At 35.1% G+C, this 22,021-nt stretch overlaps 1 protein-coding gene across 1 annotated transcript; it reads right to left on the reverse strand.

Annotated features, from left to right (window-relative positions):
- Positions 1-15: 15 nt before the first annotated feature.
- Positions 16-21,422, reverse strand: LOC113494793 (cAMP-dependent protein kinase type II regulatory subunit). The gene is made up of 7 exons (XM_026873265.1): positions 20,836-21,422; positions 17,495-17,685; positions 16,676-16,813; positions 14,521-14,733; positions 6,182-6,353; positions 5,813-5,902; positions 16-3,795 (listed from the first exon to the last, which is right to left on the reverse strand). Exons 1-7 carry the CDS (start codon positions 21,047-21,049, stop codon positions 3,665-3,667), a joined length of 1,149 nt encoding a protein of 382 aa, XP_026729066.1. The 5' UTR covers positions 21,050-21,422; the 3' UTR covers positions 16-3,664.
- Positions 21,423-22,021: the final 599 nt, after the last annotated feature.

Genomic DNA, 22,021 nt, shown 5'->3' on the forward strand with positions numbered 1-22,021 from the left:
TAAAATAAACAACACTTTAGATCTACAAACAAATATAATTCAGTTTTCTAACATTTTACGATACATAATTTTATAAATGTACAGGGTAAGCTCATGACGTGGGAGAAGCGGTACTAGTTTTCAACTGGCTACCGGATGTACACAATATGTGGTGCATTATAATCATAGAAGCGACGCGACCGCCGCCGGCCGCGCTGATATGCTTTCACTTCGTATGGAACGGGTATGACTTACACCTAACGTGAGTGAAGACATGGAGTACATTCCAATCCAACGTGCGTCAGGTTACAAATCTACATTAGACACCAATGACTAGTATAATTTATAAAAAATTACGCTACGGTTAAGCGTAATGAATTTCAAATTTACATCAGTATGCCAGAGAATGCATATAATAGCGGTCCGAGTGAAACGATTAGCGGCGACTTCTGTGCGTCCCATGGAAGACAGAATGAAAACCTCCCATCGACTCGCGCCTCTACACATTTGTGCTTCTATTTTAACATTAATGTTGCGTGTCGATTAATTTAATAAAAACGGGATTTACAAGTGTAAATTGATTAGCATTTCTACAAAACCGACGATGAAAATTCATGTATTAAGAGCGATATATATTTCTTATTCTATTCATATTTTATTAAATTCTATAAATAAATTTCACACAGACAAAATGTAACACATGATATTGATGTAAACGACATAGATAAATGACAGTTATTAGTTATTATTGCACGATAATATAAACTACTGGGTTCAATACACTGGGGACACACAGACATTACGCGGGGGCGACACGTGACGCACCTCACCTGTACAATGTAACAAACACAACGTTATACATAGCAATATCAACTCATGTACACTACCATAGGGGACCAATCAAACACCGCACTCTCCAAGGTAACGGATTGACAGTGGATTCTAAACACTCACACATCTCGAAAAAAGTATATTGTATAAACAATGCCCTAGAATCAAAATATTTACCTCACGATTTTCATGTACTTTAATATCAAGGTATCCAAATTCTTTTGAAATAATTACTCGAGTCCTTTTACGGTAAATATTTTGAACATTATCAAATAGTTTATAGAGTGATTTGACGTCTTAAAATTGGAGGTATTGAATGACTGATTGATGTCCGATACACTAAATACACATATCTCACAACACGTTTCACAATTTCACATAGAAAAAGGCAGTTTAAGTAAGTTAAAAACACGAGATTAATATTATAATTGTTAGTGAGAAAGTGTATTAAGAAAATTGTTGTCTGGTTGATGTACTTGTACAAAATAGGCACTTCAAGTGAGAATTAACTAAGTATAGCAAATCGATGGGTGGACAAAAATTATTGTCAGTAACAAAATAAATAAACAATGCCAGCCAGTTAAAGGGAATGTATTAGCAACGTCAACCAAACTCAAATCGGCAGTTAAGAAAAACAACGATTGCAAATCACAAGAAGCAGAAGCGCAGGCCGACATGGCGTAATGTGCTAACACAGAGTCATGTCTGGGCTTGATAACCAGTGAGAGTCGCAAGCGGTACATTTACAGTCCACAATAAAATAACGTAACGTCTTATATTCATTCAATAAAATAAAATCTTCTATGGCATCTGAAATCAATTTGTACACTTTTGTACATGGCGTCAAAACGATACACCTCACCCCTCAGGATTTGACTATATTCCATTAAAATTTCCTAATCTACTAATATTTAAATTACAATAAGAAATGACGAAAACTAACTACTACATAGTAAATATATACTTAAATATTTAGCGCTACACATGATATTTACGCACTCACCTACTTTGGTTGGATTCACGAAATAAACGTTGGATGATTCTAATTTAAATAATACTGGAACGTTGTACCTGAGGGTAGGACGAGTGCCGGCGAGTGGCGAGTGCGGCAACACGAGCGTCGTGATCACCGCGAGAGCCACAACACCAAAATAACCAATACTATTTATACACCAATCTTAAAGGACTTATCAAATCAACAACGATGGATTTCTACTATTTGTTCATTGGAGCTTCGTGTTCGCTATAAAAGTATTACAAATTTAAAACACCTCAGATCTATTATAATGTAAAATTGTTAAAGAGCAAACAAAACAATAGGAACTCTCTACAACAGAAAAGAAGATTTAAATTAATTCAAAGATAACATAAAACAAATCCATTTCCTTAACAAAATTACTATGAAACAATCGTAATAAAATACTCTGCGAACGAAACAAATCATATATATTTGTTTTGTATAATATGTATTTCATTTCCATGTAATAAAACATTATAATTTCAGGATCGATAACAAGTCTGAATGTTTGTAGACATTAAACTACAGAACATTTGTAAATTCGCAAACTGTCCTGTAACAATTACAACACGTAAACTATTATTTATAATTTGGCATATAATAAACTGATCCTCACATTACAATCTCCATATACATATATCGACGAGAAAACTTTAACCAAGATATAAAAAATAAATAAAAATACTAAGTGATAGATTTAATCTAATCACAAAAATAAAAAATACAACTATATAATTTACCTACTAGGTATATAATTTTGTTATCATTCAGAAAAGCCTGTGTCAGTGAAAATATCTTAAGTTAATAGAAATGGCGATAGCGATAGAGAATATCCCAAGATAGACGTGGCCGAGTGCCGAATAGTATTGCATTGTAACCACTCACTACGTAGAACATATTTAATGTTAATCTTTAACACTAATGCCTTTTACCCTCGACTCATAAATTCTATTGTTATCGTTAGATGTTTTCTTCGATCTTGGTTAAGTGACGACTTCCGTAGAAAACAAAATGTGCTGTGACATGTTTTACATAAAATAAACTAATAAAAGGTATTGCACATTGAAAAGTAAAACATTTGTAATAGAAAAATATCAAAGTAATTAAAAGTTGATATAAGCAAACAGCGTTGTCGAGTTCTCATTGTTCTCGCAGTTATGGCACATAAAATGAGCATAATGTCTCGTTAGCATTTTGTTTCCTACGCGCTCGCCTCGACGCCCACCTTCCTCGGTGTACCTTATATATACTTAGCTACTAAGGCATTTCTCTATCTAAAATAAGCGTATATTTTTATCAATGCAATATTATTGAGCGCTCGGTGTGTAGTCATTATTTCACCTTCCATTCAACGCGTAATCTGTTTTATCTACTACGATAAGTTCAATAAATTAAATTAAAAATGGCACTATATTAAATTAAATCAAATTGTTGTTTCTTTTGTAACTTTGTACCAATATTTTAGTTGGTTAAGCATAAAATAAGTGAGAGCTACTTAATAAGCGAATGCTTAATGACCGCAAAATGTCTTAATATTTTGAGGTTATGCTGTATACTTTGAAGTTCTTTAGAATTACTGTTACACTCAAATTGTCATGTGATTGGCATACCAACTAAATGGGAGCTATAATAAGGTAATAAATAATACAGGAACATTAAAATAGTTACTAAATTACTCAACTCCATTTTGCTTAGCTGCTGTTTTTATCCATGTAATGTAAATACATAAGTTAAGTACAGCATAACCCCAGTGGAAGCTATAAAACGAATATAGGATTAGATTACGGTGTGTGGAAGGGAAACAAGTGTTGGCGCTGTGTGCGGCGCGGGGCGCGTTCATCGCACGTCGGTGAGGTTGCTCTTGTCGCCGAACAGCTTCACCAGCTGCTCCTCGTAGTCGTCGATGTTGCGCTTCATGATCTCCATGCACGGGCCCAGCAGGCGCTCGAATGTCTCAACGTCCAGGACTGGAACGGTTACATTAGAAATGTTAAGTTTTAAGTTAACTCAGTTGTATTGTAACTTCAGAATGGATGCTGTAGAACCTTGACCGTAAATAAATGGTTACAGTAGATCTAAGTGGAATCGGCTATATGTGCTCGAGTTTAAAAAACGTTATTGTCTTGTGCTCTATGGTACCCTAGGATCCCGTAGGGGGTAATGGTCGATGGGGTGGGGGTAATAGCCCAAAAATAACTTGATTTTCATACATAACTAAACAAACATTAGTGATTAAAATGTAACTTCGACAGAAATGATTGTAAAGGAATAATCTAAAGTCAATCACAATAACCACGACTTCTCATTACTTAAATAGGGCAACACAAGTTTTGAATCAATATTTACAAATTACGATAATCAGTAAAGCCACAACATTACAATATTTTGACCCTGAGAGAGGATATTTATCCGACTGCCGATTATCTAGTGGATGGTACCAAATTTAAGGAGCAGATAAATTTGTTGCTACGCTGTGGCGCTGGTGAATATTTGACTAGCTAATTTTACCGTCACGATGTTCATTTTTAACTTTATGGGTATTAATAGTGATTTACTGTCTGAGCGAAATCTTGATAAGATACGGATTCTTTAAATCTTTAAAGATGCTTCGTATATTTAGTAACTTTAGTGCAGTATGTTAAACGAACTCAAGTAACACTTCCATTATTTAGGCAAACAAAAGGCCTGTTTTCTTTGTAGTACCATATCTGGAATGAAATATAAATATCTAAATATAGTTGAAATCTTTTGTCACTGGAATATGTTAGGGATCAAGAATAACAGGAAAACGGTACAGTTAATGTATGGTGATTAATACTACAGCGAGGTAAGGCGACATTCAAATGAGGTCGCAGGAATAAGATGCAAATACTGACATTAGGAGCGCTCCCCTGCTGCTAGTCCACCTGTGTATTGTTAACTGTACTCACAATATAGACGTTGACAAAGGAAATCTGTACATTTTCTACAATGAAGAAAATAACTATCTATGTATTTCTCACATTTGTATTGCTTTTGTTTAGTTGTAAGAAAGATTTCTCTTTTTAGAGAACTGGTAAATGATACCAGCCTATATTTCAGTGTTTTCAAAAATCTGTCATATTCACGATAGATAATAGACATATAGGTAATTGTATTTATTGCTAATGTTTCCTTACAGTATCGATAATTAGGAAAACTATTGGTCCCATATCTATTAAATTGAATTTTAACATGTAAATTATCATTTTTGAAATTTGTTTTCCGTAATGTCAGGAAAATTTCTAATAATTTCGGAAACATGTTATACTAGAAACATCATGACTGACCAAAAATCATTAAAATTTATCCAACATTATCTGTTCTATTTAGGTATTCCAATATAAACACATGAAATGTATAAACCCCCCTTTCCCTATTCGCACATTATGATTTTTATTTAAAACTACAATCTTTGCCAGATATTTACACTACATCATTATTTTTTCAAGAAAAACTAACGTTTTTCCATGAAAGAAAGTTGTGCCCTACATAAAGGTTTCTCGAACCGTACGTGCATGTGACATAATATGTACATGATAGAAATATCTACTGATCTAATGCACACACTCCTTATATAATCAGAAATGAATCAAAACACACTTGCACACTTATTTTATCTAAAAGGAAATACCTCTAAATATTTTTTAAGCTGTTGCATGTTGGGGTCAACAATTTTAGAATTCTAACTTATTTGGTCTTCACACCCTATTTGTGAAGGGGATTACAGTGTGGTCAAAATAAACTTTTAGAATCTTATATATAAAATTCTCGTGTCACAGAGTTAGTTACCATATTCCTCCAAAACGGCAAGACCGTTTAATGTATATGCTTATTTAGTAGTCCGAGAATTGTCTAATATCTGTTTTTCGTATAACTGTGCTAACTTTAAATGTACTTATGTAATGATTTGCTGCATCAGAAATTTCCTAGAAATAAATAAGATGGCAGTTATGATATACTTACATGCAACCCGGGTGGGGCCGACGGCGTAAGCAGAAGCAGCACGAGGCTTGTGGGTGACAAGAGCCAGCTCACCGAAGTAGCCACCAGCCTCTGTAGACAATGAAATTAGTGTGATAAAGGAGGCAATGATGGCATTTATTATTTCGCAAATATTAATAATCAGGGTTCATCTCTTCTTTACAGTGTGAAATTTCTTACATTTAAACTACCTACTTAAATTAATAGTAGCATGTTCATTTACGCTTGTTTTTTTATATTACTTGCCTCAGATACTAAAAGTAGTACAGTCAAAATAAATTTTTGTACCATTTTTTTAATAAATTGATCAATAAAACGTCGGTTCTAGGGGCGTATAGTGTGAGTACTGACCGAGACGCTTGATTTCGTGCTCGTTGCCGTCGTCGCGGGTGATGCGGATGCTGATGGCGCCGTCCTCCACGAAGTACATGCCGTCGGCGGTGTCTCCCTGCCGGATGATCAGCTCGCCGTCGATCAGAGTGCGCGGCAGCAGCGCGTCGGCGAGGTTGGCGCGCTCGTACGCCTAAACAAAGATACATTTGTTATTATGTAAACTTTTTCAAACACAGCATTTTCATAAATGAGAGCTCATGGTGCCGACCACACAGAGTACTGTGGCATGTGATATAGTATATTTTTTTTATCACGATGAAATTTTTTTCTTTGGGACTAATAGTAGTTGTTTATTCTTAAATTTCTTTAAATCTTACGTCTGAAATGAACACAATATTACAGTTTGATTAGAAAATTTTCGCACTAGTTCTGAAAAAGCCCTGTCAGGATCGATGACCGTCAGCTGGCCTAGTCTAGACTTCTGTTCTTGGAGCAACCAGCATGAACAAACATAATTTATATACTTAACCATTATAATCAAAGAAAGCAGAGAAAGGTAATTTTACGTATTTTTTGAGGCAATCGAGCTATAAAGTAACGAATTAAAATTTATAACATTCGAATTGTTTATCAAGTTCACGTAGAAACAACATTACATTACATAAATAAAGCATACAAACTACGTCACAGAAAGAAACACTCAAGAATATAGTTTTTATCAATTTATCAGTGCATTCCGTATTCTCCACCCAAGTTTCGTAGTGACGCGTGTTGATAAAATCACTCTGACGTCACACACCGTCCAATCTCAAAGGGTGAATAAATTTGATAGGAGCTATGGCGTCCGGCGGCCACGCTTACAGTTTATCTTTCGCATCGCTTGTCACACACAATATTATCTACGCTCGCATGAGAACCTCCTTTGACGGTAGCTGCACTATCTATATTGCTTGGTTTACTTGGCAAAACAATTGAATATTTATGGTGGATAAACGTTGAAATTGAAAGATTTTGAGTCAAGTTGTAGGAAAGTTAATACGAGTTTTTGAATGTTTTTTAAGGAATTAACAAAATATATATCTTGCAGATAATCTTAAAGATATAAAGTTTCATTTCTTTGAAAACGAACGTTTTGATATATCGTGTGAAACGGCGCGCTCAGTGACACGATCTAATCCATCCCTCTAACTAATGCGTCATGTAAAGTGGACCACAAGTCAGTGTTAACCAGGAAATACGGAGATGAGCTTTACTGCTGCGACATAAAGTCGTAATTTAGGTGTTTGCGGTTGGTACCACTGTTCGGTGGACTATACTCCTTACATAAATATGTATGTAGTTTCCTCCCCTTTCCTTAAGGGTTGAGTCGTTAGTGACAGTTTGTTAGCTAATTACCTGCGAGCGACGACACACCGACCCTTTAGTGGAGTCCCTTGTGTGAAAAGATTATGAGGTGAGTCCGTAGATATTGAGGCCGAGTCTATTGCTAATTACTGGGAACAACGGGAGAGCTTATATAGCTTGACCAATAAATAACCAGCAGATAGCCTATTTTGGGCACGTAGATGTTTTTGAACATTATTAGGGAAGTTCCCAGAATTGGATTAATAGAGTATACTGTTGCTTTGGAGAAAAAAAACTCATTAAACTTGTAGTTATAATCGCTCTTAACATGAGTATTCATTAATTTATCAACGCGTGTGTAATGCTAATCACCTGTATCGTGGCCTTCATAGAAAAGATGTTACAGAATGTTCATGACCAGACATCAGACTGATAAAATCAATGAAAGGGGACCATTTAATATTGACTTTGTATCTAAAAGCCTGCACCTAGTGGTTCCCTCCTGAAAATAGGGAGCGAAGTTGAAACTGAATTATTTTACTCCTATTTGCCTTCCTGATTAATTTAGTGGCGGGTTTGGAGCGAAATCTCTGGGACCGGGAAATCGTTTTCGGTTTGGTCTTTTATCTATATATTTTTAGAACGATGTTGAATAAGTATTCAAGTGCGTAGATCGGTAAAGAGAGACTACAAATTAAAAACTCCACTTTAATATAATCTATGTCATCTAGATGGGGACAAAATATTTTTTGAACTACATCCCAGTTTGATATATTTTTTTTAAGTAAAAGCACCTGTGTAGTGACGTAGTGAAAGAGCGATACATAAAAGTTGAACTGGTTGTTAACCTGTCAGGCTTCTGAGCACCCTGACAGCCGGAAGCGACGGCTCCGCGATGCACAAAGGGGTCTCGATGTTATTTAAAAAGGTCACCCATTTAAAACAAGGCCGCGGTGGGCACAAATTAACCTGCTAGTTATAAAGCGCTACGCCCTTTAGTAAATTCACTTTACGATGCGACGGAAGCTATCAGCGAAGGTAATAATATGCATTTACGTTACAATATCATGTTTCAGAAAGAGCTGAACTAAAGATCTTCACGTGTATACCTGACACGGGTACAATAGTCTGACGTTAACTACGCGTATCGGTTTTATTTGATGACTACTCGTTTGTGAGAATTGTCTTGTGATATTTCACATCAATTCAATATACAGCCGTTTATAAATACATGCAAACTTCTTTTTCGTCAAAGTTAAAATAAACTAGTTCAGTTTTCTAGGTATCTACGACTTATTTAATATTCGAATATACATTTTACTGAAATCAACAGGTGCGCTATATTAGTACAGGCAGCAATTATAGTGGGCATCCATATGAATATAATGACAGCGGCATAAAAGTAAACTTATGTGACAATACACGTATGCTCTTCAATGAAATATCAAACAGGCCATCTCGTGCCAATTAAATGTCAGCGAGGCATCCGCCGTGAGCTCAGGGTTCCATTCCCACATGCACACGAATATTTAGTGTGTATGTGTGTTTTATAGTTTGTGTGATTTGTATGAATGCGGTGTGGCACTAACGGCATAATGAATTCGATCTGGGCTAGACGCGTGAAGCGTTGTGTCCTAGACTACGACTTGGCAACATGCGACAACTTACGCAGTTTTAGACGTATAAACCTGACCCAGTTCGTGTACCAGGCTTTGATTGGTACCTACCTGCTGTCTAGGTTTTTAAATGAAGTGTTTGACGCTGTAACTTTAGAGTAGTTTAGTGGACACAGGGACCTTATCAAGTCATAATCTTAGCTTAAATTAGTATTAACTGATTAGTTTTATCACATTACGTACGCTCGCACCGCTCGCTGTGTCACGTGACGCCACTTACTATTGCAATATTACCGTTTATCGCCAACTTATCATTCAATTGCTTCTTATTATAACTTTGAATTGGCATTGGACTTATATCTTTATTTAAATTTAATACTGTTAAGTGGCTCCGAAATAATGAGTTACTTTTTACGAATAAACGTGACCTTGACCATAACACGTTAAAGTTGAGCATTTTTAATTACTTGAAATGTAACTCTTATATATTATTACATTAAATAATAGCAGTTGACGTAACAATTCTGTAAATCTTTGAAAGTTCCGTTTATATTCGATATTGCATACATGTTACAATAATTACAGAGTAATAGCGGTGTAAAATACTTTATAACGACATTAAGTTAGTTTTATGATAATATTGTAACAATAAATATGATTTACAACCGCTTTGGTGTTAACAGAAGCAATAAATAATAGTGGAATAGGCACAAACATCGTTTACAGCGACAAATATAAATAGGTGACTATTGTAGAGTGGAAACTCTATGTGGAAAACTCTAAAACGTAATAACGTAGTGTAAAAAGTTGTTTACGCCGACGGTTGACGGCTGGACTGTATAATTCACATCGAGTTATCTTCCCCTACGCCGCAAGCCTTATTGCCTTAACAGCTATTAGAATTAAATAGGCGCAAGAACTTGGATGGAAGATATTTTCATGACTTTCGAAAATACATTTCATCATTAATCTTAAGATCAGTCCTACTAATGCAGTACACGTATAAGTTTGTATGTCAACGGATGTTTGTTGCTTTTTCACGCAACAATCACTGAACGGGTTCGACGAAATTTGGTACACACATAATTTATAACATAGTAGGATAGTGTTTCATCCGGATTTTATGTTCCCGTGGGATAATTTTCGAATTTGGGCTCCGAGCCACATCTAGTAGGATATGGAAATAAAGGCGAAAACGTAACATTAAAACAACATAATTTATTTGATAAACAGATGTTGGTTACTTCCTTACCACACATGTTTTAGAACGGAAACGAAACTAGTTCCATTGCACATAATGGCCGGTGATATCGACTAGCTGGTATTATGTAGTAGATACGTAGTAACAACTTGATAGACCACTATCTAAAAGCAATTAAGGTGCTTGTACATCTACTGGGGAAACGGACGGCAGAAGATTGAAAACTGTATCCCATGGAGCTGGCGCCTACTTTACTTTGATTGCATAGATTGGATTCTACAATTCTAAGTTAATGTTTTTGTACTTGACCTGTTTGTTCTAGTTTTAATATAGGTCATATTGTATAAAAATGTGATCGTTTAAGGCACATGTTTATGTATATTCGTTGCGATAAGATTGATTGAGCTTGAAACACCTGAAATTCTTCGAAGGAAATACAGTAGCAGTCTACAAGTATTTGTTGGTTTCAAAAAAATAACTTCCTTAAATCTTCTAAAACATTTAGAAAACATATTTTAAGGGTAAGGTATATTTTTCAAATTAAATTTCTACTTAGGCCTAATAAACTAATAATGTAAACCAGTTTCTAATCGCGGGCCTATTGGTAGATTTCTTATGAAAGGTAATATTATGGTTTTCATTACTAATACATACATAAATATATAGGATACATGCATTGTAATCATAGCATTACTCTATTGTTGTACCTTTTCTCTAAACTGCAATTTAAATGCATGAAATTGCTGAAACACAACAGGAAAACAGCGACGCGATAGCAATATGTTTTTGACGATCTAAACAACATTGGCTGCATGTCCTAGAACATTCAGGGTTACGACCCATTCCTGTATTGAGTGTGAGTATGTAAACTTTGAATGACCTATATAAATGAGTTCTGAACCGATTTCAAAATAAGAGTTGTCTGTTTATTTTTGTTATAAAAAACTATTGATAAAAAGTAATGAAGGATTAATTTCAATAATTCTCACGAGACAGGATTTATACAAAACGTAATCCTATAAAGTTCAAGGTTTATGTTTCTTAACCTATTTACATTTCAAATTTATAGAGAAGAATCAAAATTACACGATTCGTGTCGAATTAAATTGTTATATAGTTCGAATTCAGCTACCTATTTATAAACTATAAACAGACTATTATCCATTTATAGCACATAATATCGTGCTAGCACCTACCAACGTGTGCAATACATCAATAGCATTAATAATAACGATGAATGTCGATCGGAGAGTTGCAACACACGACACACGTAACATATTTGAACGCAGGTAATCTACTGGTTCGTTCTATATAAGGTAGTGAAGGCAGAATATTGATTGTCAACTTGTGTTTGAGCGTGGTCAAGCAATATTTTCGGGACACTGGGCAACGGATCCGTTCGCGTGTACTGCTATGTAGGGCGGCGTCACTCATATTACAATATTTCTTATGTTAAGTCGAAAAATCAATATTTGTAGCGAGTTTCTCTGATAAGATAATTAAACATAATTGAAAGACGGAAGTGTAGATCAAATCTTTAGTTGAAAATAAAAATTCAATGATAAAAGGTACATACAACGTAAAATAAAGAGATATTTAATGTTATCTCGCGAAATAAAGTAAATAATAGATTACATACAAACAGTAATATCCTTCTTAACTTTGACGTAGGATACTAATAAGTTGCCTACGGGAGCTTATATCGTACCTACCTGTAATAAATTATTTTCTCGAGTTCTCGCTCATTATAAAGGAGAAAGCTTTGAGTAGCAAAGGGAAACCATGAGTCGTACTTAACAAGAAAATTAAATCTTTTGCTAAAACATGGCAAATTGCGAAAATATATGTGCAGTCGGTATTTATAATCAACCACACGTTACTGGACAAAACGTTATAGAGAAATGAACTTACGCTTTGAAAAAAAATGCCACAATTATTGCTACATCGCATTTTAACACCCACATCACAAAAGCCATATTGGCAAAATAAATGGATAATCATTATTTCATGTCGCTATGAAGTTAAATAAAAATAATCACAATCTTTATTTTTAATAACGAGGGACTAACGGAACATAGTCGTAACAAAAACGTTTAAAGAATTAAAACCTCGTTTGATTGTTAGTTATGCCAATGTAGGCGACTAGGGACATTTGTCGGAGGTTTAAATACAAAATGTATCACGAGTTTCCAGGAAATGGATATATTTGCATGAGCTGTTACTTCAACAAAGTATTTAAAGGGTATGTTTTCATTTTTTTTAAGTAGGCTGCACGCATAATCGTTATTGACGAGGTTTAGACTCTACATTAAAAGTCTCTGCCTAAAATGATTTGATCGAAATCGATCAAGTGTACTTCGTTTCATTTGTAATCAATGATAATTTTCTCAACATCACATGACAACCAGGCCCTAACCTTTCGTGACGGATGAACGTTGTTTAATCTCTACCTGTCGCTTATTATACATTACACTTAGGTACAAAGAACATGAATTTAATTATGATATAGAATTGACTGAGGTTTGAAATAATTTTGTAATGTATTTTAAATCAAGTTTTTGCCTTTATTTTTGTACGGTAAGATTGTTTTTGCTGTTTCTAACTAATCTCTAATTTAGAGTTTCCAGAACGAATGTTAATAATCTCGTTGTGTGGGAAAGATTGATTGTTGATAAGACATGAGTAAAGTTTCTACAGTTCAAGGAGGTCTTGTTTGTGAATGGATGTGTGCCAGTTGCAATCGAGATATCTTAAGGTGATGTTAGATAGCTGCTGGGTTTCACTTGTACTTTGTTTCATTAATAATGCTAGTGGAGTTCATTTGTTAACCTATACGCCATGTAAGCTTCTTTAAGAAAAGATATAATGATTTTTGCCTTTTTCATATTACATACAAAATCTTTCATTGTATCACTAATCGTTTTAAGAAAAGAAAGCAAGATATATTTTTCTAATTGCATAAGTAAAGTCACTAGATTAGTGTCAGATCTATAAAACATTTAGTTTTAATTCCTAATAAATTTAAAAGCCTGCGGCCTACATTAACGTAATAGTTGTTGTCATCAACACGAACATAGCTACACTACCTACATCAGGGCGCCCCTCTTTATAATTAATTATTAACCCGATTTGCGCATCGACTAGTGTTCCCCTTTCTACAACTCCATTTTACCCGTGCTTTGATTTATACAGACAATCAAATGTAAGCGCTTGCATGCATTTGAGATAAATCTGAGCACTATCCAGTACATTTTTAACGTTGTTACTGAGAATCTTGGAAAATGAAATACCCTTTGTATAGATCTCAGAAATCTGTGAATATAGGATAGGACTATAGGATTATACACCATTGTTTTATCCCATTTACACTCACTTAGGTTGCCGTACGACGGTAAAGGTATCCGTATTTTTGCAAGAAACTTTGTTGTTTGTCCGTTTTTTGTTTCAAACTAAAAGTTAGGAAATCGTATTTTTTTACTTGTCCCACAATACTCTAGCGTTTTTTTTTGTATGAGCCTAAAAATACAAAACAAAAATATTTTTAAACAAAAAGTAGATCGACTTAATGTGTGACTGTTTGGACAACGTTGTACTACATTAATAATAACTTCCCACGCCACCATTTTTGGTTTGGGAAAAACTTGGTTCATAATTCTAAGACAATCAGTAGCTGTCGAGAATTTAATTAACTTATATTTTAGTCCGTGTACTTGTTTAAGTTATCATTAAAACTAAGATACATCGATTAGTTAGTGTGTAGTAAGTGAACAAGGTCTCAAAGGGTCAGGAAGAGAGATGCCGCTCTATGCCGTGTATAGCGTTATTACGCTTCCAAAACTAAGATTTAAGGATAGAGCTTCAGGTATCTAATTTATTACAGACATTTATGAGAAGTAGCATCTTAGGTTTTCTGGCAGAATGTTTTCGCTATCATTAAAGAACCACAAAAAAAACAGTTCCCATACGGCTACATTATCAACGCATGCTTGTTGCTCTGATAGGTAACAATGAAGTTATAGATAGAGATAGTTCAACCGAACTATCATTATATCGCCTTAACATTAGAGCTATAAGTTTTTACTGTTCAAGAGTTAATGAGTATGTAAGTAAATGTAGATTGCCAAGCTGACGGTTTGGGCCTGTTGTTATCAATAGATGGCGATAGGTCCTAGATAAAAGACTTAAGTACAACATACCTGGAGTGCCTTGAGCATGGGCACTTTTTCGAGGAGATCTTCGTAGAGCTTGCGCTTCTTGAAGGCGCTCTTGAGCAGGATGCGGCGGAAGGTGTGGCGGTCCATGGCCCACAGCTGGCCGGGCGTCTGGGCGCGAACGGAGGCCGCGCGGGGCATGTTGTACATGAGAGCCAGCTCACCGAACGAGCCGGAGCCTTCGTATGTGTGTACCACCTGGGTCGAGGATAAAGGTAATGAGGACACTTACTAACAAAATTCAGACATTAGGTGGTTTTTTATCTGTACCAGGGAAAAATCCAGGCTCAGTTGTATGGAAAATAAGTGATAAGATAATTTGCAGTATCTGAAACTGCCGATATTTCAATTTATAGCGCACGACTTAAACGTCATGTCTTTAACTGTATTTTCATTTATAAGCCTCCTACCTTTTGTATGGAACCACCTTGTTGGCGCAAAAAAAACTTTATGTAGATGTTATCGTCTCAAATCCCACAGGCCAAATACTACCCCTGAACTATTTCCCTTTACCTACTAACCTTTCAAAGTTACTGAAGGACAATACAGGGTGTCCCATCGTGGCCTAGCAAACTCAAGTTCATATAGCCTACAGTCTGCTTAGTCATATTCTGTTATCACACAACCGGGACCGGTGATAACTATGGGGTTACTGTCCCCCAGCGACATATTGTAGCTTTAATAACTACATATGTCTGTTTTTGACTTATCAATACAATTATAACACGCAGTTCGACACGTGGATTATGATAATATGGAAAATCTGTACTAGTTTGAACTAGTTGTAGTTTTAGGACTGATAAGTTGGCAGTAGCAGGAATTAGTATAGAAAACTGCATAGGGACAATTAAGTAGAGAAGAGGAAGTAGGAAATTGTAGCATCCTCCCACTGAGTAAATATGGTATTAAAAAGAACGGATCATGCATCTTAATGCTAGCAATTACGCTGAAAGATAAGCGCAATATTATTTGCAATCATACCGTAATTAAGTCATATTTTTATTTTAATCTTGACTAAGATAAATATTGTCATTGTACTTGGCAAAAGCGCTCTCTATTAAAAGGATTGAAAGACTGAAATAAACATTTTTATTCTTAACAGTTTACTTCTGCAAGATAGGCCATGAATATTCTGACATTTATCGTACGGGAGCGTTTCCGAAACGTAAACGCACCATAGCCTAAATCTCTAACAGAAACGCTATAAAAAGGCGTGCACTTGCCGCATGCGCGCCGTTTATTTTTAATTTGTTAGTAAAACAAAAAGGATTTGATAAACGAAGAGCTAGTATAAACATTTTAGTCTAAAATGGTAGTAGTGTTTACTTGCACTATACGAACGTAAACGACATGATATGATAGGAAAATTGTGCGCTAAAAATGACAATGTTTTTCGAAACCTATCGATTATATTGAGATTCTATAGTAGTCTCAGGACATGGTTTGTCATGGCATTTCCCTATAGTACGAGTTAATAAGTAACCGATGAGGCTCAAACGGTGTAAACACAAAGTCCCCGACCTATTTTAGGCAGAATGATTGTGTTCAATGAATCGGGAAGCGTCAGTCGCTCATCAAAAAGTTCATGATAAACCCGCATTTAGATTAACTTTGGGAAGACCAAAATAGTTACAGGATATCCATACATTGTTCTATAGCAATCACCTAGCAACAGCTATTTTAACTTTAACAAACATTTGAATGAATTCACTAGAAATGACCAAAAAACTTTCAATCAGTTAACGAACAGAAAATAGCTTTTATGTAACAAAGTTGAAGAAATGGGTAAACACAAAAACAGCATTTAATTTGAGCCCAAATTATTTGTGCCAAATACCACGTACTAATTAACTGTGAAGTATGTATATTGCATTTTTCGTGTATTTTAGGGCGTTAGTCGGTCGACGACAATGAGATATCGACCGAGTCCGTGCACCGGGTGAACCCGTAACACTATTAAAATTTCACTATTCGATCAACGTCACAATGTAGTCGTTGGATGTTGGGCTTTTAGATTTTTTGTGTCGTTCTAAGAATGTAGAGCGGGTAATTTGTATTGTGCCATGATTGAATATATTTGAGTGGACAATATGTTTTGTTTCATGTTAAAATTAATGTTTTTTTTTGGTGAACAGCATACCTTCTCGATGCGGTCATCCCCGGTGACGAGCACGTCGAACATGCCATTCTCGATGACGTAGAAGTTGTCGCCGTCGTCTCCCTGCCGGATCAAGTACTCGCCGGGCTCCGTGCGCTTCTCGAACATCGCGTCCAGCACCTACGCAAACGACGTCAGTGCCTCGCTGACAGACCGAGTCTGTTTATATTATGCTAACTCTCGGAAATTTTACAAGATTTATAGTGAGTATTACTAGCTGTGGCGGCGTAAAACTTCACGGTCTTACACAATTAATGTAATACAAATTCTTCACCTGCTAATTCAGGATTCTGTTTGCACTGGATTCCTTGTACCTATTTACTCCAGTTTCTAGAGTAAAGGTGAAGTAGAAATAACTAATAATATAAACAGCGATAATTAGTATCGATAAGACCAATGTCGTGTTTGCAAGGACGTAGGTAACAAGCATGACTTTTTATACGAAATGTACTTGTTAGTAGATATTACATAACGGACAAGCCATAAGACGTCATTACAAACGACATCTCATCACAATCATCTGGGTTTGCAAGGTTAACTTTAATATTTACGAGTTTTTTTGTGAACTTAAACAAAGGTTTTCCGTCCTAATCACAAAAAAATATTCATTTAGATTTGTACCTTAGGTACAAACGATATGAATCAGTGAGTATCAATTTCAAAATGTTTTGAACGGGAGAATAACACTACATGATAAGAAATTTGACATCAGTGGGCCTTCCTTATAATAAGAGACACGCCTTCTTGAATTACAACAGTCATAGTTTAAGAGGTGACGGTAAGCGGGTAATATAAACTGACCTGCTGCATCTGCTGGGCATCGAGCGAGCGGAACAGCAGGATGCTGCGGACTGCCTCCGCGAGCCGCTGGCGCTGGGCATCCGACTTCGGGAAGACGGTCGTGGTGCCCTCGTCGGAGTCATCTTCCTCGGGATCATACGTCTCCGCAAATACAGACTTGCGGCGGTTGTTGAAGCGCGCCACTGGCGGCTCTGAACCATACAACACAATCATTAATATAGCAATATACCAGCATCCTTCGGCATATATAATTATATCATTCAATTTTACCTGAACTGAGGTTATTACGGATTACAATATTAATTCAATCATTTTGTTTGGCTTGCAAAATTAAATTTAGCGGAATAAAATTCAAAATTCACACATTAATCAAATTCTCAAAACAACCACACCCCATCACTTGGCAAAAACAAAGATTAAACCTATCAATAGTAACAGGCGGTTTCAAAAATATTATGGGTTCATTTTAAGTCATGGACATAGGATTGGCTTATTCAATTTCGCAATATCGCATTACCTGAATGGTAAATAAATAGGTACTCCACCTATGTGTGTACTAAACATTATACTGTAAAATATGTTAACCAACATTTGCACATGTGTTTAAGACCTTACGACGTACCATATGGGTTTGACGTGTTTTGGTTGCATCTGTTCTCAAACGTTTTGTATCGAAGTGGTTTACTTTAGTAACATATTTGTACTATATGACGCAAGTCCACATTCGCAAGACAGACGATTTGGTCGACACATGTGTATTTGTATGTAATGTATTTAAAACGCGAGCATCGTTAACAAGTTGCTTTCCGAACCACGGGCATCTTCCCAAATGGTCCGTCTACGTATTCGACACGACTAGTAAATTCACGGCACGTACTTTGTTCCAATTCATACTAAGTATGTAAATGTTTGCGATATATGATCCTATCGACGTCCTGAAGGTGAATTCAGTTTTTTTTTGCATTGGTCATTCAAATTTTATTAGTCTGGACTGACTAAAGTACTTTATTATCACCACATTTTTAGGGGTTTGACAGTAACTCAAGGTTACTGCCCTTAAACCGATATTTTGCACTAATTATAAAATACTTAAGTTTTTAGGAACAATTGTATCCCGATTAAGAGCTCTCAAAATATAAAATACTTGCACCTGTCTTGCGTGTTACTATACTTTTAAATAAGTCGTAAGTAGGAGCAATCGATTGCCCTAACACGCAACCATTGAAGTGGTAAATAAGACATGTATTAAAATAAAAACAAAACATGTATTTACAGTGCATCATAGAAAGTGAGATTAGTTCTAGTTTTTAGTACTTATGGCAGTGCTTTTAATGTTGTGATAAGACTGTAACATGTAGCCAAAGCGTATTGCGTATAAAATTGATACATCAAATACCAAAAAAAATAATATGTCTCGATGGCTGCGGTAGCAACGCCGATGATTTTTTACCACGTAATTGACAGAACATATAATTAAGTATGTTAATTACGTTTTACCACAGAGTGATTAAATTTTTATATGTTTCTTTCACAGTTAGCATTTGAGTTAATGTTGTTTTATGACACTATCTATTCTATAGATAACATTGTGTACCATTAAACAATCCAGGATGTGAACCATTGTTATATTGTGCATCAATCCATTTCATTTTAAATGACGTGCAAATTTCGCCTGTTACTAAATTAAACTTTTGTTCGTATTGTTTAGTTTTTACGTATGAATGACGTACTTTGACGTCATCAATAATATAAATAATACAATAATAAAAATTTACGGAATAACCTACTAAGACATGTTTAGCTTTTTTATAATATTATCTAATTATAGAGAGTGTGACATCACTTACAAGGCAACAGGTGCTTTTTCCAACTCACTGTTCAAATGAGGTAATTACTTCACTTTGTTATACCCAGAGAGTTTGCGACAAAAACTAATTTTTCAAAATGAGTCATTACTCTGATGTGAGTTGTTATTATCTTGGAGTAAGCCAGATTCTTGCTCAGAATTACGAACATAACAATGAGAGAGAAAATCTCATACACAAACAAAACTCAAGGTCTGGTTAGCACCTGAATAATGTTGTGATACTATGCTACCTGTCATTACATAGGCCCAGCTAATTTTACGTAAAACGCGCGTGAGATGCCGACATCTGGTGCGGTTCACATTAAACCTGGCAGCGGACATGGAAAAATAAGCCAATCTCATCATCGCACAACTTCAAAGCAGTAAAAACAAACACACAAATAGGATCAGCGTATAGTAAACACTGAAAATTTATGCCTCTCCAAACAATTCTCATGTAAAAACCTGTATTAGTTGTAGAGTTCTTCAAAGCTTCAAGTCTCCTCTTTTAATACTTAAACACACTTTTGTTTTATTATTTCTTAATAGTCCTACTTATCTCAAACATTTTTTTATATCATGTTGATATGATGAATACTAGATTAAATACTTGTTGTAATACTGTCAATGTTTTTAAAGCCATTTATGGAGTGTATGTATAATGCATTGAACTTTTTATGATTGCATAAACAAATATTATTAAACAACTGGACATTATTATGTCTTTCTGTGTAATTTATCACTTGGCAACAGTTAAAATATTATATTCTTCATAAGTAAAATTATACACCATTGAAACTGTAATGGCAATGTGCCAAAAATTGAATCATTACAGATGTTGGCTATAAGAGAGTATTTATAATTCTTTTTATTCAAGTCTATTTAAAAAGATTTTGTAAATCTTGTACTTGGATTTGGTAAACTTAAAAATAATAGTTTTATTCATCATTAAAATAGCATTAATATCTAAACTATAAACTCGATTTAAGCAATCAAAGTAATACACTAAATGTTTTAAAAGCAACGATGTGTTGAAATGATTTGATCTACAAGGTTTGCAGTTTTTATAGCATTGGAGTCAATAGCCAATATGTGCACATAAGTGATAACTAGGTCACATTAACACCCGCTGCATGTATGGGATCACAATTTGTATAAAAGACCATTGATTTTATGCAACGAAACAGAACATCAATAGTTACCAAACAGATGGATTACTCGTTAAATGTAAGCTGAAAATCTTCAAACATTCTGTGAGCCACTCAGGTAAATATATCAATGTTCTATCTAATCAGAACCATTCTCATTGGCTTTTATGAAAGGTCTCAATATGTATGAGCTATGATTGACTATACCAACAGTTGCATGGAGATAAGCTCTATTTTCATTCAAAGGAAATCTTGCACTATGGGCATGGCCTTACTGAACCCACCTTATGACATTGTGGATAACCGGTAACTTTATTACTGTCTAAAGAATATGAGAGGACAAGTACCTTCTTCGTCTGATATTATGGACTCATCGGGTGTGCCGGCAACAGGGGCTCTCACTACGGTGGTCGTCCTGTTGTTTTGTAATCTTGTGAAGAACTCGACAGCGTAGTTGATCACGTCCCCCGGTTGCTCCAGAAGATAACTTATGGTGAACTCCAATAAGATCTCTCTAAGGTCATCCGGGACTTGAATGCGTCCGCCTTGAGGCCTGTTCATTTCTAAAGGCGTCGCCTCGCTTTCTCGATATTATCCCGAGAGGAGAACGTCTAAGCGACACGACAGATTAAAACTTTGATATCATAGCCATTGAATTAGCTAAAGCGACACACCAACGAGCAAATTTTACGATGGGGAAGTAGCACTACATACAAACGTTAGTAATAAATAATACCACACTATTAAACTAAGATCTTGTTCAAATAAAGTCTTCGCTACGAGAAATTAAATGTAATGACACACTTTTTACAAAATATTCCTCGTCCTCCAGCCTGACAAATATAAAATCTCCCTTCACTAAAAGCAAAAATGGCGAATTTTGGATTGCCCTACTTCACTTCACTTCACTCTACTCACTCCCTTTGAATAATTGCTACAAGAAAAAAAAAATGTTCATAGACAATCAGAATAAATGACAATCGATCGGCTGACTGTATAGATTATAAATAAAAAAAATGACTTTATTTTAATATCTAAAAATTCAACTGGCCATTGCTATCAAAATGAATTCAGTCTTAATATTTCAGAAAACTCGATAAACCCTAAATGTTGCAAATCAACATTTTCAATGAGCTTTATTATCGTTTTTTTAAGAACAAACTTTTACTCAATTTTAAGAAAATAATCTTTTAATATTAATCGTAATTTTATACGTTTATAGCTCTTAGAAATGGTCTCAAACATGCAGCATCATTTTTAAACGAAATATCAAATCAATAACCACTCCTGATCTGTGTTGCAAGGTTGATAAATATATATATATATTTTATATCACATTTCGCCGCTAAACTCATATCACATTGGCTATCTTTTGTAGCGTAGTTTTGTAGTATAAACCTCCCAATTTTTTTTCATGTATTGTTTATCTTGGTTTTAGTTTGGCCAAAAGACTTACTACCTTATAGCCCTACAATAAAACCACTATAAGAATCAGTTTTGTTTATTGTTCTAGAAATATAGATTATTTTTAAC

The sequence above is a fragment of the Trichoplusia ni genome, chromosome 1 (assembly GCF_003590095.1).
Source record: "Trichoplusia ni isolate ovarian cell line Hi5 chromosome 1, tn1, whole genome shotgun sequence".
NCBI lineage: Eukaryota > Metazoa > Arthropoda > Insecta > Lepidoptera > Noctuidae > Trichoplusia > Trichoplusia ni.